This window comes from Bubalus kerabau, chromosome 3, assembly GCF_029407905.1.
Source record: "Bubalus kerabau isolate K-KA32 ecotype Philippines breed swamp buffalo chromosome 3, PCC_UOA_SB_1v2, whole genome shotgun sequence".
Taxonomy (NCBI): Eukaryota; Metazoa; Chordata; class Mammalia; order Artiodactyla; family Bovidae; genus Bubalus; species Bubalus kerabau.
Genome location: NC_073626.1, coordinates 80,909,666 through 80,923,096, shown reverse-complemented (window position 1 = coordinate 80,923,096; position 13,431 = coordinate 80,909,666). Strand labels below are relative to the sequence as shown.

The 13,431-nt window shown below is 41.2% G+C and overlaps 1 protein-coding gene across 10 annotated transcripts in view; it reads left to right on the top strand.

Moving 5' to 3' along the window:
• Nucleotides 1–13,431, top strand: part of NOSTRIN (nitric oxide synthase trafficking) — a 64,873-nt gene that overhangs the window by 40,583 nt on the left and 10,859 nt on the right. For all 10 annotated transcript variants that reach the window (XM_055572339.1, XM_055572336.1, XM_055572338.1 and 7 more), the window contains 3 exons: nucleotides 414–539; nucleotides 6,387–6,485; nucleotides 6,583–6,708. In XM_055572339.1, coding sequence (XP_055428314.1) covers nucleotides 414–539; nucleotides 6,387–6,485; nucleotides 6,583–6,708 — 351 coding nt within the window. The remainder of the gene's footprint in view (nucleotides 1–413; nucleotides 540–6,386; nucleotides 6,486–6,582; nucleotides 6,709–13,431) is intronic.

Here is a 13,431-nt window from a genome sequence, read left to right as displayed (position 1 = left end):
GGAAATGGCAACCCACTCCAGTGTTCTTGCCTGGAGAATCCCAGGGATGGGGGAGTCTGGTGGGCTGCTGTCTCTGGGGTCGCACAGAGTTGGACACGACTGAAGTGACTTAGTAGCAGCAGCAGCAGCAGGTCATCTGATGAAAGCAGACATATCACATCATATTTAAGGACCTCAATTTCCTCATAGAAAAATTGAAGGAATCCTATTGAAAGGGCCTTAGGCTTCCTTTCAGTTCTGACATCCCTGTTTTCTGAGAAAGATGTTTGATTTCGTCATCTATTGTTACTGTTTGTGACTTTAGCTGGGAGATGAGAAACTCATCATGGGGATGCATGTAATTCTTTCTCTGGAATTACCAAAAGCTTTCATAAATGTGTTCCTGAATATGTGACGCTGATGTTTTACTTTAGCTCCTCAATAAACTGAAAAAATCAACTGAGAAGTTATCGAAAGAAGATGAAAATTACTACCAAAAAAACGTGGCAAGCTGTTCTACCAGACTGAAATGGGAGAACACACTGGAAAATTGCTTCCAGGTAAGTTATGCATTCATGGTTTTTTGTTTTTCTTTTTCCAAGGAGGCTTTGAGTGGGAGAGAAATCACCGCTCCTAGGCACCCTTCAAGGGCTACGAGAAAAACATTTACCCTCTCGGTCTCCATCCATCTCACCGTCCTCTCTACCTCACAGCAGCAGGGGATGATTGTGGTTCTTACTGTGTGGCTGCCAGGATGCAGTGCTCACGTCCTGGTGTAGTCGCAGCTAGCTGGCCTTCAAGGTGTGTTAGATGTAGCTGTCACTAACCACCCTTACCAGAGGCTCTCACTGGGTCTCTCCTTCCTTTTTCTTAGTGTCTTTTTCTCCTTTTAGGGTCTTCCTCCACCTTCTCTTCCCACCACACCCCACTTTCAGCAGTCTCTACTTTTACGTTGGAACATCATGGACATTATCTTCGTCACTTATAAAGTTTTCCCGAGGGTGACAAGATGTACATTTACTTATATTTCAAAAAACCTCCATTCAGCTCAGCTTTAAAAATATTTAAGACCCTAGGTTTTTGGGTTTTTTTTAAGAACCCAAATCACATGGAGAATCTACTAGAAGCCAGAATCTCCATAAAGAAAAGAAAGGTTTCCTTTCATCTTTTTTGTTTCCTGGTTTGTGGCCACCACCATGCTGGAGAACACTAGAACTTTACTCCCTCTTCCTTTGAGTTCACACAGTTCCTCTTATCCCACATGAGTTCTATTAGGTTCTAAACTTCTCCTCTGGCTTTGAGCTATCCTCTGCCCACTGAATGCCAAACCAAGTCCCACTAGACCCATTTGAGATGTTCCGGTTGAGTCATCCATGCCTCATCTTAACCAATAAGGATTCCCTTCCTTACTATTTCCTTGGCTTGTACATACTGAGTCTATACCAACAAGTCATTGATTCACATATTACACTGTGTATTCTTATTCTCTGTTCTTTACAAATGACAGGAGTAACACGTGATATTCATGAAGGCATATAACGAAAGTTGGCTGAACTCAATTAAAAGAGAATTTATTAGAAGTGTGGGAGATAGAAATGGGTCCACCAGGGTTGTTCCATTTCGTTATTTTCCTCCATTCGCCAGCTGTTCTTCCTCTGTCTGGTCTGACTCTCCAGACTGGATTCACAGATTCTTTCAGAGGACATTCACTGAGCTGTGCTCAAGGCAGTTTACTAGATACTGTGAAAAATATTATAAAATTTCAAGTGCAAATACCAAGAAATGAAACCAATTCCACAAATTATATGTCAAAATGAGTCATCACTTCATAATTATATGTTCAAGCCATACTTCCTACCTTCCAAGAAGAAACAATTCAGTTGGCAGAAATAACCTGTAATATATTTTGAAAAATAATAGCCACTCAAGGATCTCATAGTGGTCCAGTGGTTATAACTCTGTGTTCTCAATGATGTGGGCCTGGCTTCAGTCCCTGGTCAGGAACTAAAATCCTGCAAACTGTGCAAAATAAAATAATGTATGAGGCCAAAATAAAATAGTAATAGCCACTCTATCAAAAATGACTACAAATCAAATGTTTGATACTGGTAATATTTACTAGAGGAATTATTTTAGAAAACCATTTGCAATAAGTGCGAAGAATCTTAAAAATGTTAACATTCTCAACCAGTGTTCCTCATGTGACCCACAGAACACAGAAAATAACGTGAGTGGCTATTTTCTCAGTTCCCCGAGGATGATGGTAACTAATACCACTTTAGATGCAATGGAGAGATGGTAACTCAATGCAGACAACAGATGCCTTAGGACATTAGGGCTTAATTCTCTCTTAGAACCTCGGTTGAAGAACCTAATTTCCTTTCCATAAATCCATCTTAAGGAAATAAATGAAAAACAGAACACATATTTCTGTTCAAATACATTAAAAATAAAAGGGAAGAAACAATGCAAGTGGCCAATGTTAAGAAGATGGCTAAATAAATCAATACATTCTATACAAGGGATTATTAATTAAAACAGTGTTTTGGAAACTCATAGCATTGGAAACTGCTTATGAACAATGTTAAGTGAAAAAACAGTATACCAATTTGAATAATTTTGTTGATAACTAGAAATATAAAATCACACATACATATATACCTCAACAGACTAAAATACATCAAAATGTTAACAGGGGTCCTCTCTGGGTGGAAGAATTAGAAATGGTTTTAAAATGTATTTTCTGATAGCTCTTTATGGCCCCAGAACAACGTCTAGCGTGCTTATTAAAATTTAGGTTCCTGGACTTCTCTGGTAGTCCAGTGGTTAAGATTCCACATTTCCATTGCAGGGGGCCTCAGGTTCAATCCCTGGTGGGGAAACTAAGATTCTACATGCTGTGCAGGGCAGTCAAAATAAATAAATAAAATTGAGGATAAACTGACTCTTAAGCCCTGAGTTGGGAATGAGAAGTTTTAGGCTAAAAAAAAAAACTTAAAATGCAGATTTCTGAGTGCCTGCCTACATGGGATGAGTCACAACTTCTGAATGATTTTAGGAAGGGGTCTTGGTGATTGCTATGCATAGTAAAGTTTAAAGTTTCTGCTCAAGAAAAAGCAAGATATTTCTTTGATCAGTTTCATGAAAACAATTTAGATGAAAATGAAGCCCCTCCATGCTCCCTGGGTAGTTCTAACCGGAAGGCCAGAACAGCAGGAAATGAAAAGAATGAATGAAGAGTGTGAATTATCATGAAGCCTGGTCCCAGACAACCTCTCCATCTGCTCTTCCTTGATAACTCCTTGATCGCACTATCCTTTCACATGCTGTTGTGAAAACACATGAGGAAAATTTGAGGTCCTCCAGAGTCTCTTGCTTCTCTGCACCCTATTTTATACAAGAAGAACAAGATAATAAAAAGCAATAATTCATTAAACAAGATATGGATTTCCCCTTTGCACAGTGGAATTTATCTCAGCCTCTTTTCATGAGCAAACATAGATCATCTTAACGATTTCCCTGAAATGTAATTAAAATCTGTTAAATATTACCATTGCCAGCAAGGGACAGGATTATTCTAGTCTCAGACTGATGCTAGTGGCTCAGCATTTGTCACAGTAAAGAAATAGCTGCCCACCGGGGATTCAATGTATTTCCCAAACCTGGCTTTTGTTTTCCATCCTGTCCTTTGCTTGTAGTGCTAAACTATAACAGCTGATTTCCGGATCTTTTTCTATAATGTAAAGACTCTTTCTTTCTGAAGCCGGTCTCTCTTGCGGTCCAAGACATTGAGCAGAGTTTATTTTACATATTTGTTAGAGGAGGCATATAGTTTGTACCCTGTGAAGAAGCATTTACATTTACTAGGCTACTCTTCAGAGAAGGCAATGGCACCCCACTCCAGTACTCTTGCCTGGAAAATCCCATGGACAGAGGAGCCTGGTAGGCTGCAGTCCATGGGGTTGCTGGGAGTCAGACACGACTGAGCGACTTCACTTTCACTTTTCACTTAGATGCATTGAAGGAATGGCAACCCACTCCAGTGTTCTTGCCTGGAGAATCCCAGGGACAGGGGAGCCTAATGGGCTGCCGTCTCTGGGGTCGCACAGAGTTGGACACGACTGAAGCGACTTAGCAGCAGCAGCAGCAGCAGCAGGCTACTCTTCTGGGTCTTTAATCCTGTATCTGGGAGACAGAGGGCACGTTCAAATGGCTGGTACTTGAGATTTTGGAGAAAGACTCAGGAGACCAACAGCAGAAACAAAAGGTATTTCATTCCCATTGACTTACAAAAATTGTGCGGATTCTGACTAGACAAGGAAGATGGCCTTGGGGAGCAGCGCTCTGGGCTTCCCAATTCAAAAGTCAAGACACTTGGCACAGGATCAAAGTTTCATGTGGTTGACATAGATGTTCACAGTTACTGCAGCCTTTTACCACTTGAATTTAATAGTAGCATTAAAATGACTGTATACTAGTAAAGTGTGGTGTGTCCAGACAGCAGAACATTATTCATCCTTAAAAGGAAGGAAATTCTGACCCAGGCTACAACAAGGATGAAAATCTTGAAGATTTTATGCTAAGTGAAATAAGCCAGACACAAAAGAACAAATATTGTATGATTCCTCTTAGATGAGACACTTAGGATAGTTTCAGATTCACAGAAGACCGCAAGTGGAATTGTGGCTGCTGGGATGATGAGGGGAAGGAGAATGGGGAGTTATTGTTTAATGGGCACAGAGATGCAGTTTTGCAAGATGAAAAAAATTCTGGATATGGCTAGTGGTAGCGGTTGCACAATGATTTGAATGGACTTAATGACACTGAACTGAACACTTGAAAGTGGTGAAAATGGTAAGCTTTATGCAACAATTACACAAATTTTTTTTAAAATTTAATGACTATATACCATAGGTGAAATAACAACAGGATATGAATGCAGCCTACATACAGGGATATAAAGGAACACTGTACTGGACAGGCCAGTGGCTCCTGCAGGTGTGCTGAGAAGCAGGATGAGAGAAGCCAGTAGCCTCTGTGATGTCCCCGCACCCCCACTCCACCTAAGGCCTTGAATACAGCCCGCCCCTCTTACTTCTTTGGTAATGTTAGCCACTGATTTGCCCACGACAGCATTCTTCCTCATGAAGGACTCTTGCTGAGTGCTCTTTACTGTGGGAAGTGGGGAGGTAGAATGGCAGGTATGAGATGAACCGGCCCAGCCTCTGGATAAAGAGGGAAAGCCCAGGCCTTGTCCTTACAGAAACAGAATGAGGCGTAATGTCTTGGACACCTGCCACCTCTGTCAAACCCACAGTTTCTGGGCACATACATACCCAGCAGCCTCCTGCAGTCCCCAACATAGCCTAGGAATCCCCAGGGTATATTCCACTTGACCCAGCCTTCTCTGAACTTCTCTATTTCCTCAAAATAAGCAGTCTGCAGCTTGGCTCCCAGTGAGTGGTAAGAGCCTGATAAATAATTTTTTCTAAAATGTTAATGGCTGACAAGCCAAATGTGACCTCCCTAATTTCATTTATTCTTCCTAGTTAAAAAAACAAACCAACTAAAACTCCAAGAGTGGCATTTTTTCATCCCACACAAAATGAGAAGGCTGTATCCCTACCTTCAAAGAGTAGTCTCTGAACCCCCAGGCCAGGAAAATGACTTGGTCAGACTTTAAGGTTCTGCTCTCATCACATAAGCTTCCTTAAGAAGAGAATTTGCATCTCATCATCGTTGTCCCTGCAAAGACTAACAGAATGCCTTGTATGCGCTGCAAACAATTCTAGAAATATTTAGTGTCTGACTGCATTTCCTAAATACAGAAGGGCTTTTACTGGGCTTCATTCTTTTTCTGGAACGCACAAATAATTTCAAGAAATGATTCCTTTCTCCCCGTTCTTTGTGAACATCAGGTAACCTACGGCATCCACCTGTGTGCCTTTTGGCCTAGAAAAGACGGTGAAAGTATGAGAGTGAAATCAATCCTGCATGCGTGCGTGCTCAGTCATGTCCAGCTCTTTGCAACCCTGTGGACTGTAGCCCACCAGGCTCCTCCGTCCATGGGATTCTCCAGGCAAGAATACTGGAGTGGGTTGCCATGCCCTCCTCCAGGGGATCTTCCCGACCCAGGAATCAAACCCACATCTCCTGCATCTCTTGCATTGCCGTGGATTCTTTACCCCTGAGCCACCAGGGAAGCCGAAATTAATCCTAATGGAGGATAAATAGACAGACACCAAATCCATTCCCGTCCTGGGAACCTGCCCCCTCTGCAGTTTAGACCAAGAGGCACAAACAGGACGGCTCACTCAGACTTTCTTCAGTGTGTTAGTGCTTGGTGGTGCCTTTAGCTTTGTAAATATAACAGTGGGCTGATGTAATTTCATTTTTTATCCTTTCAGAGCATCCTGGAGCTGGAGAAGGAAAGAATTCAACTCTTATGTAATAACTTAAACCAGTACTCCCAACATATTTCTGTTTTTGGCCAAACCTTGACCACAGTGAGTAGTAGAGAATTTGCCGTCTCTGGTGTGCGTGGTAAGAACTGGCAGGAGATGTGTCTTCTGCGACCTTGTTCTGCTTTCCTTGATCTTGCAGTGCCACACGCAGATTCACTGTGCCATCAGCAAGATAGACATCGAAAAAGATATCCAGGCTCTCATGGAAGAAACCACAGTCTCATCGACAGAAAATAAATCCGAGTTCCTATTAACTGACTACTTTGTAAGTATGGATGGAAGGAGGTTTCATTCGTGGGGAACCTTAGTCTCATACTGAGGGATTCATTTTTTAAAAAATTGAGAGCAACTGTAAAAGAAACATTGTTTCATAAATTAAAATATTGACTTTTTATAGTCTGCATAAGTTTAAAAACTGTGGTTTACAGATGGGGTGATGAAAATATGTCTTCAGTATTCTCTGCCAGGGAAGAAAGTCAAAGAAGATCTTAGACTGAATCTTTTCATTTTTGAAGCAAATATTTAATTTTTTTTAATTAAAAAAATTAATTTTCATTGGAGCATAATTGATTAGCAATGTTGTGTTGGTTTCAGGTGTACAGCAAAGTGACTTAGTCATACAAATACAAGAATCTATTCTTTTTCAAATTCTTTTCCCATTTAGGTTATTACAGAGTATTGATCAGAGCTCCCTGTGAAAGACAAAGTAAATTAGCAATAGCAATGTCTGTTCAAGCAGAAACAAAGATAGAGATGAAAGTGGGAAGGAAGATTTGATTATATGGGGAAAGTACTTTTTTCCTTCCAAACAGTGTAAGTGATCCCTGAGATGAGACAATGTACAATAAAATACATCTATTACTTTCTTGTGAAAATACCTCTGTAAGCTAACCTGTCAATAAAATAAGGGTCATTCTCCTTGAAAATTTGACTAAGGTCCTATTGAAACATAAAGAAGCAGCCACAATGGTTTATCTTTAATTGACGTGCCCATGGGAAATTTTGGTTTCTATGTCATTTGAGTGCACCAGAACTAATGACTATGTATGTTGTCTAAGAGAATGGACTGATTCTCCAACTGGGAGAATAAGATTGTCCTAATACCCTTAATATTCTTGATGCTTTTCAATTGTGCTAGAGAAGACTCTTGAGTCCCTTGGACTACAAAGAGATCAAACCAGTCAATCCTAAAGGAAATCAACCCTGAATATTCATTGGAAAGACTGAGCTGAAGCTGAAGCTCCAATACTTTGACCATCTGATGCGAAGAGTCAACTCATTGGAAAAGACCCCGAATCTTTCCCTGCTGGGAAAGATTGAGGGCAGGAGGAGAGGAGGGGGAGAATGAGATGGTTGGATAGCATCACCAATTCAATGGACATGAACTTGGGCAAACTCCAGGAGATAATGAGGGACAGGGAGGCCTGGTGTCCTGCAGTCCATGAGACAGAAAAAAGTCAGACACGACTTAGTGACTGAACAACAGCAACAATATTCTTAAAGCAAAACACCTCCAAAATCTAACTTTGTAGTCATTAGCAGTAAGTATAGACTGGGTTTTATCGAGTGCTGCAAAATTCACATGGACTAGGGTAAGACAGTGAAGAGGAACTAAAAGCCTCTTGATGAAAGTGAAAGAGGAGAGTGAAAAAGTTGGCTTAAAGCTCAACATTCAGAAAATTAAGATCATGGCATCTGGTCCCATCACTTCATGGCAAATAGATGGAAAAAGAGTAGAAACAGTGTCAGACTTTATTTCTTTGGGCACCAAAATCACTGCTGATGGTGACTGCAGCCATGAAATTAAAAGACGCTTACTCCTTGGAAGGAAAGTTATGACCAACCTAGATAGCATATTCAAAAGCAGAAACATTACTTTGCCAACAAAGGTCTGTCTAGTCAAGGCTATGGTTTTTCCAGTGGTCATGTATGGATGTGAAAGTTGGACTGTGAAGAAAGCTGAGTGCTGAAGTATTGATGCTTTTGAACTGTGGTGTGGGAGAAGATTCTTGAGGGTCCCTTGGACTGCAAGGAGATCCAACCAGTTCATTCTAAAGGAGATCAGTCCTGGGTGTTCTTTGGAAGGACTGATGTTGAAGCTGAAACTCCAATACTTTGGCCACCTCATGCGAAGAGTTGACTCATTGGAAAAGACTCTGATGCTGGGAGGGATTGGGGGCAGGAGGAGAAGGGGATGACAGAGGATAAGATGGCTGGATGGCATCACCAACTCGATGGACATGAGTTTGGGTGAACTCTGTGAGTTGGTGATGGACAGGGAGGCCTGGCATGCTGCGATTCATGGGGTCGCAAAGAGTCAGACAGGACTGAGCGACTGAACTGAACTGAGGGTAACACAGGAAAACAATCTGAGTGTAAATATTGAACGGCTGGTGATTAGTGTGAAAAATATTTATAAGTTTACTGTAAAGGCCATGTTCAAAAGATTGTATCAGTGGTTTAAATGCCACCTCTGGTATTGATTTTCTTTCTGACAAATTTTTGAAAAAGAAGAACAAATTTAAGAAAGTTAATGATGGCAGTCTACTCTATCTCAAGTTGACCCAGTAGTAATCTATCCCTGGAAATATATTCGCAAATAGTAGACATCCCCAAAGAAACCAAATGAAGTCTTGGACTGACATGGAATTCAGATTATAATTGCATTCCTCCAGCAAGAAAGGGCTGATGGTTGGACTGAGGCATCCTTGCACTTGGTAAACTCAGAGCCCACCTGCGGAGGTAACATCGGCTTGGGCCTCAGCCTCGGGCAGCTGTGTGATGGAGTGGACTGGTGGAGACTGGGGAGCCACAGGAGTTGGCTTTCAGGAGTAATTACTTACTAGCTATTTAGTCTTGGGCCTTCATTTATTTCTGAGTATCACAGGTAAAATGGGGAAAATAAAGCCAATTTAATAAAGTTGTTATAAGAATCACATGAATGAAAGGTACAAAAAAAATTATATAGTACACAGCATATTGATATTTCTTCCAGCAATCTTGATTCCAGTTTGTGCTTCCTCCAGCCCAGCGTTTCTCATGATGTACTCTACATATAAGTTAAATAAACAGGGTGACAATATACAGCCTTCACGTACTCCTTTTGCTATTTGGAACCAGTCTGTTGTTCCATGTCCAGTTCTAACTGTTGCTTCCTGACCTGCATACAGGTTTCTCAAAACGCAGATCAGGTGGTCTGGTATTCCCATCTCTTTCAGAATTTTCCACAGTTTATTGTGATCCACACAGTCAAAGACTTTGGCATAGTTAATAAAGCAGAAATAGATGTTTTTCTGGGACTCTCTTGCTTTTTCGATGACCCAGCGGATGTTGGCCATTTGATCTCTGGTTCCTCTGCCTTTTCTAAAACCAGCCTGAACATCTGCAAGTTCACAGTTAAGGTATTGCTGAAGCCTGTCTTGGAGAATTTTGAGCATTAGTTTACTAGCATCTGAGATGAGTGCAATTGTGCGGTAGTATGAGCATTCTTTGGCATTGCCTTTCTTTGGGATTGGAATGCAAATTGACCTTTTTCCAGTCCTGTGGCCACTGCTGAGTTTTCCAAATTTGCTGGCATATTGAGTGCAGCACTTTCACAGCATCATATTATAGGATTTGAAATAGCTCAACTGGAATTCCATCACCTCCACTAGCTTTGTTCATAATGATGCTTCCTAAGGCCAACATGACTTCACATTCCAGGATGTCCAGGATATCAATAACCTCAGATATGCAGATGACACCACCCTTATGGCAGAAAGTGAAGAAGAACTAAAGAGCCTCTTGATGAAAGTGAAAGAGGAGAGTGAAAAAGTTGGCTTAGAGCTCAACATTCAAAAAACTAAGATCATGGCATCTGGTCCCATCACTTTATGGCAAATAGATGGGGAAACAGTGGAAACAGTGGTTGACTATTTTTCTGGGCTCCAAAATCACTGCAGATGGTGATTGTAGCCATGAAATTAAAAGATGCTTACTCCTTGGAAGGAAAGTTATGACCAACCTAGATAGCATATTAAAAAGCAGAGACATTACTTTGTCAACAAAGGTCCATCTATTCAAGGCTATGGTTTTTCCAGTGGTCGTGTATGTATGTGAGAGTTGGACTATAAAGAAAGCTGAGCGCAGAAGAATTGATGTTTTTGAACTGTGGTGTTGGAGAAGATTCTTGAGAGTCCCTTGGACTGCAAGGACATCCAACCAGTCCATCCTAAAGGAAATCCTGGGTGTTCATTGGAAGGACTGATGTTGAAGCTGAAATTCCAATAATTTGGCCACCTGATGCGAAGAGCTGACTCATTTGAAAAGACCCTGATGTTGGGCAAGATTGAGGGCAGGAGGAGAAGGGGACAACAGAGGATGGGATGGTTGGATGGCATCACTGACACAAGGGACATGGGTTTGGGTGGATTCCGGGAGTTGGTGATGGACAGGGAGGCCTGGCGTGCTGCGGTTCATGGGGTTGCAAATAGTTGGACATGACTGAGTGACTGAACTGAACTGAACACAGCATATAGATTAAATATTTTAATCTCATTATATTTTTTATAAAGGCTATTACAGTATTCTCTTTGCTCTAAATTGTCATGCTTCCCTTTCTTCAGGACAATCTTTCTAAAGCTAATCTCTCCACCAGTATTTAGGGTCCCAGTCTTTCTCCTTCCTTTTCAGATAAGTCCTGACTCCTCCACTTCCATCTTCAGTCATCAGTTTTCCCTCTTTCTCCAAGATTTCTGTCTCCACTGCATTCATGATCAGCCACCACCCCACCAGACCTAACACCTTTTTGTTTCTGCACACAAAGGTTTTAATCATTTTAAGCTGCATATCGCTATAGGACATTTGCTCTTTGACTTGTTACTAGGCATTTACACTGTGTCCTAACACCTTTATTCTTCAGTTCTGGAAATAATGCTTATGAAAGCTCTTACATAGTTAATAGTTCTCAATCTACATGATAAAATTTCCACTTCAGCCCTCAAATCTGACCTAAACTACTTAGATAACTTTTTTCTTCCACTATATTTGCTCAAGCAACTGGTATGTTTATTTTTTATTTCACACAAATCCTCCCTCTATCCTCTGCTTGTGCCATTCCTCCTGCAAGGAGTAACTGCTGCCCTCCTTCCCCTCAACTGAAAGGTCCTGGTTAAATCAGCTAGTCTTCTTAAAGCTCTCATGCCTCTGACCTTGGTGAGTCATGCACTTCTATGAAATAGCTATAGTAACATTCACTTTCCAAGGGTAATTTTTTCTGTTAAAGTAAGTTCTTGGCTATATACTTACCAGTTGTGAGCAAGATGTCTTCTTATTAAGCAGGTCTAGAAAAGTAAACCTATCTGTGGAAAACCAAAGATTATCCTGGCTGTCTGGGGAGGCCTTACAAATAGCTGTGAAAAGAAGAGAAGTGAAAAGCAAAGGAGAAAAGGAAAGATATAAACATCTGAATGCAGAGTTCCAAAGAATAGCAAGAAGAGATAAGAAAGCCTTCTTCAGCAATCAATGCAAAGAAATAGAGGAAAACAACAGAATGGGAAAGACTAGGGGTCTCTTCAAGAAAATCAGAGATACCAAGGGAACATTTCATGCAAAGATGAGCTCGATAAAGGACAGAAATGGTATGGACCTAACAGAAGCAGAAGATATTAAGAAGAGATGGCAAGAATACACAGAAGAACTGTACAAAAAAGATCTTCACGACCCAGATAATCACGATGGTGTGATCACTGACCTAGAGCCAGACATCCTGGAATGTGAAGTTAAGTGGGCCTTAGAAAGCATCACTACGAACAAAGCTAGTGGAGGTGATGGAATTCCAGTTAAGCTATTCCAAATCCTGAAAGATGATGCTGTGAAAGTGCTGCACTCAATATGCCAGCAAATTTGGAAAACTCAGCAGTGGCCACAGCACTGGAAAAGGTCAATTTGCATTCCAATCCCAAAGAAAGGCAATGCCAAAGAATGCTCAAACTACCGCACAATTGCACTCATCTCAGACGCTAGTAAAGTAATGCTCAAAATTCTCCAAGCCAGGCTTCAGCAATATGTGAACCGTGAACTTCCTGATGTTCAAGCTGGTTTTAGAAAAGGCAGAGGAACCAGAGATCAAATGGCCAACATCCGCTGGGTCATCGAAAAAGCAAGAGAGTTCCAGAAAAACATCTATTTCTGCTTTATTGACTATGCCAAAGCCTTTGACTGTGTGGATCCCAATAAACTGTGGAAAATTCTGAAAGAGATGGGAATACCAGACCACCTGATCTGCCTCTTGAGAAATTTGTATGCAGGTCAGGAAGCAACAGTTAGAACTGGACATGGAACAACAGACTGGTTCCAAATAGGAAAAGGAGTTCGTCAAGGCTGTATATTGTCACCCTGTTTATTTAACTTATATGCAGAGTACATCATGAGAAACACTGGACTGGAAGAAACACAAGCTGGAATCAAGATTGCCAGGAGAAATATCAATAACCTCAGATATGCAGATGACACCACCCTTATGGCAGAAAGTGAAGAGGAACTCAAAAGCCTCTTGATGAAAGTGAAAGAGGAGAGTGAAAAAGTTGGCTTAAAGCTCAACATTCAGAAAACAAAGATCATGGCATCTGGTCCCATCACTTCATGGGAAATAGATGGGGAAACAGTGGAAACAGTGTCAAGACTTTATTTTTCTGGGCTCCAAAATCACTGCAGATGGTGACTGCAGCCATGAAATTAAAAGATGCTTACTCCTTGGAAGGAAAGTTATGACCAACCTAGATAGCATATTGAAAAGCAGAGACATTACTTTGCCAACAAAGTTTCGTCTAGTTAAGGCTATGGTTTTTCTTGTGGTCATGTATGGATGTGAGAGTTGGACTGTGAAGAAGGCTGAGCGCCGAAGAATTGATGCTTTTGAACTGTGGTGTTGCAGAAGACTCTTGAGAGTCCCTTGGACTGCAAGGAGATGCAACCAGTCCATTCTGAAGGAGATCAGCCCTGGGATTTC